This window comes from Buceros rhinoceros, unplaced genomic scaffold, assembly GCF_000710305.1.
Source record: "Buceros rhinoceros silvestris isolate BGI_N320 unplaced genomic scaffold, ASM71030v1 scaffold33417, whole genome shotgun sequence".
NCBI classification, from domain to species: domain Eukaryota; kingdom Metazoa; phylum Chordata; class Aves; order Bucerotiformes; family Bucerotidae; genus Buceros; species Buceros rhinoceros.
The window spans coordinates 2,176-3,371 of record NW_010422183.1 but is presented as its reverse complement, the minus strand read 5'-3'; the positions used below and the strand labels follow the sequence as shown (position 1 = coordinate 3,371).

The 1,196-nt window shown below is 45.1% G+C and overlaps 1 protein-coding gene across 1 annotated transcript in view; it reads left to right on the top strand.

The window, feature by feature from the left end:
- Window positions 1–741, top strand: part of GRB2 (growth factor receptor-bound protein 2) — a gene marked incomplete at its 5' end in the record, with an annotated part of 9,466 nt that extends 8,725 nt beyond the window's left edge. The window contains one exon of the mRNA XM_010139953.1: window positions 356–741. Coding sequence (XP_010138255.1) covers window positions 356–541 — 186 coding nt within the window. The remainder of the gene's footprint in view (window positions 1–355) is intronic.
- Between the last annotated feature and the right edge of the window lie 455 nt (window positions 742–1,196).

Here is a 1,196-nt window from a genome sequence, read left to right as displayed (position 1 = left end):
TTCCTGCTGTCAGTGGGTGAAAACAGAATGAATAAGCAAAAGCAATTTTGGTGTTGCAGTACAGATTTACATTAGGTCATGAAGACTGGAAAATACTAGGAAGACATCTGAGTTATCTGCTGTCTTTATTTTAGCTTTTTCACAGAAGCTTGACTTCTTCCCAAGGTCTCCTGTAGACTGTGCTTGCCTGTTCCAGCATCTTGTTACAGATGTTGGGAGCTGGCTTGCAGGGGAATGAAACAGCCCGGACATTTATTGTTAAACTCTGGTGCAAGTTCAGCTTTTGCCTGCGGGAGCAGGTGTCCCGAGTACTGCGGATGGTTCTCACTTTGTGTGTCTTTCTTTCCCCTTTCAGCAACCCACATACGTTCAGGCCCTGTTTGATTTTGATCCCCAGGAGGAAGGAGAACTGGGCTTCCGTCGCGGAGACTTTATCCAAGTCCTTGACAATTCTGACCCCAACTGGTGGAAGGGAGCCTGCCACGGACAGACGGGCATGTTTCCACGCAACTATGTGACCCCCGTGAACCGGAACATCTAGAGATAAATATTAGAGATTATTTAAAGAAACCAGAGAAACAGTAAATACACATACAGAGCCTAACTGCAGCCAGTGACCTAAAATCACACGGCGATAAAACCTGAGTCTCCTTTCACCATGAGGTGATCCTCCTTCACTCAGTATGGAACTTCAGGGGCTGGGGGGAAGAGTTCAACTTACACGCCAAAACTTATCTTAAAAAAAAAAAGAGAGAGAGAAAAATATGAAAATAACAAATTTCCTCAGCTGCTCCTGGGTTACCCCCTCTCATTCCCTCTTGTTTCCCCCTCCTCCTCCTCTGTCCATCAGTGCATGAAGTTTTAATGCCACATAAAGTCCTAGCCGTGCAGTTAAAGGAAAAGGGAGAAACTCTGCGGGTATTTTCTCTCTCTGCAAACGGTCTTCATTTGACATGAAGGGACATGAGAGAAGAACCAAATCCACAGCCCTGCCTTTAAAAAAAAAAAAAATCATCAGTTTCTGCTTTTGCCTTCAACATTCAGCTCTTCTTGCCTGGGAAAGATGAGGTGTCAATCTAATTTTTATTGTCTCTTCTTGGGCACGTTCTTCCGGAGCTCAGCAGCTTCCAAGCGGGGGAAGAGAGGAGTTGGGTGGGTTTCTCTTCTGGTTTGGTTTTGGGGTTGGTTTATTTTTT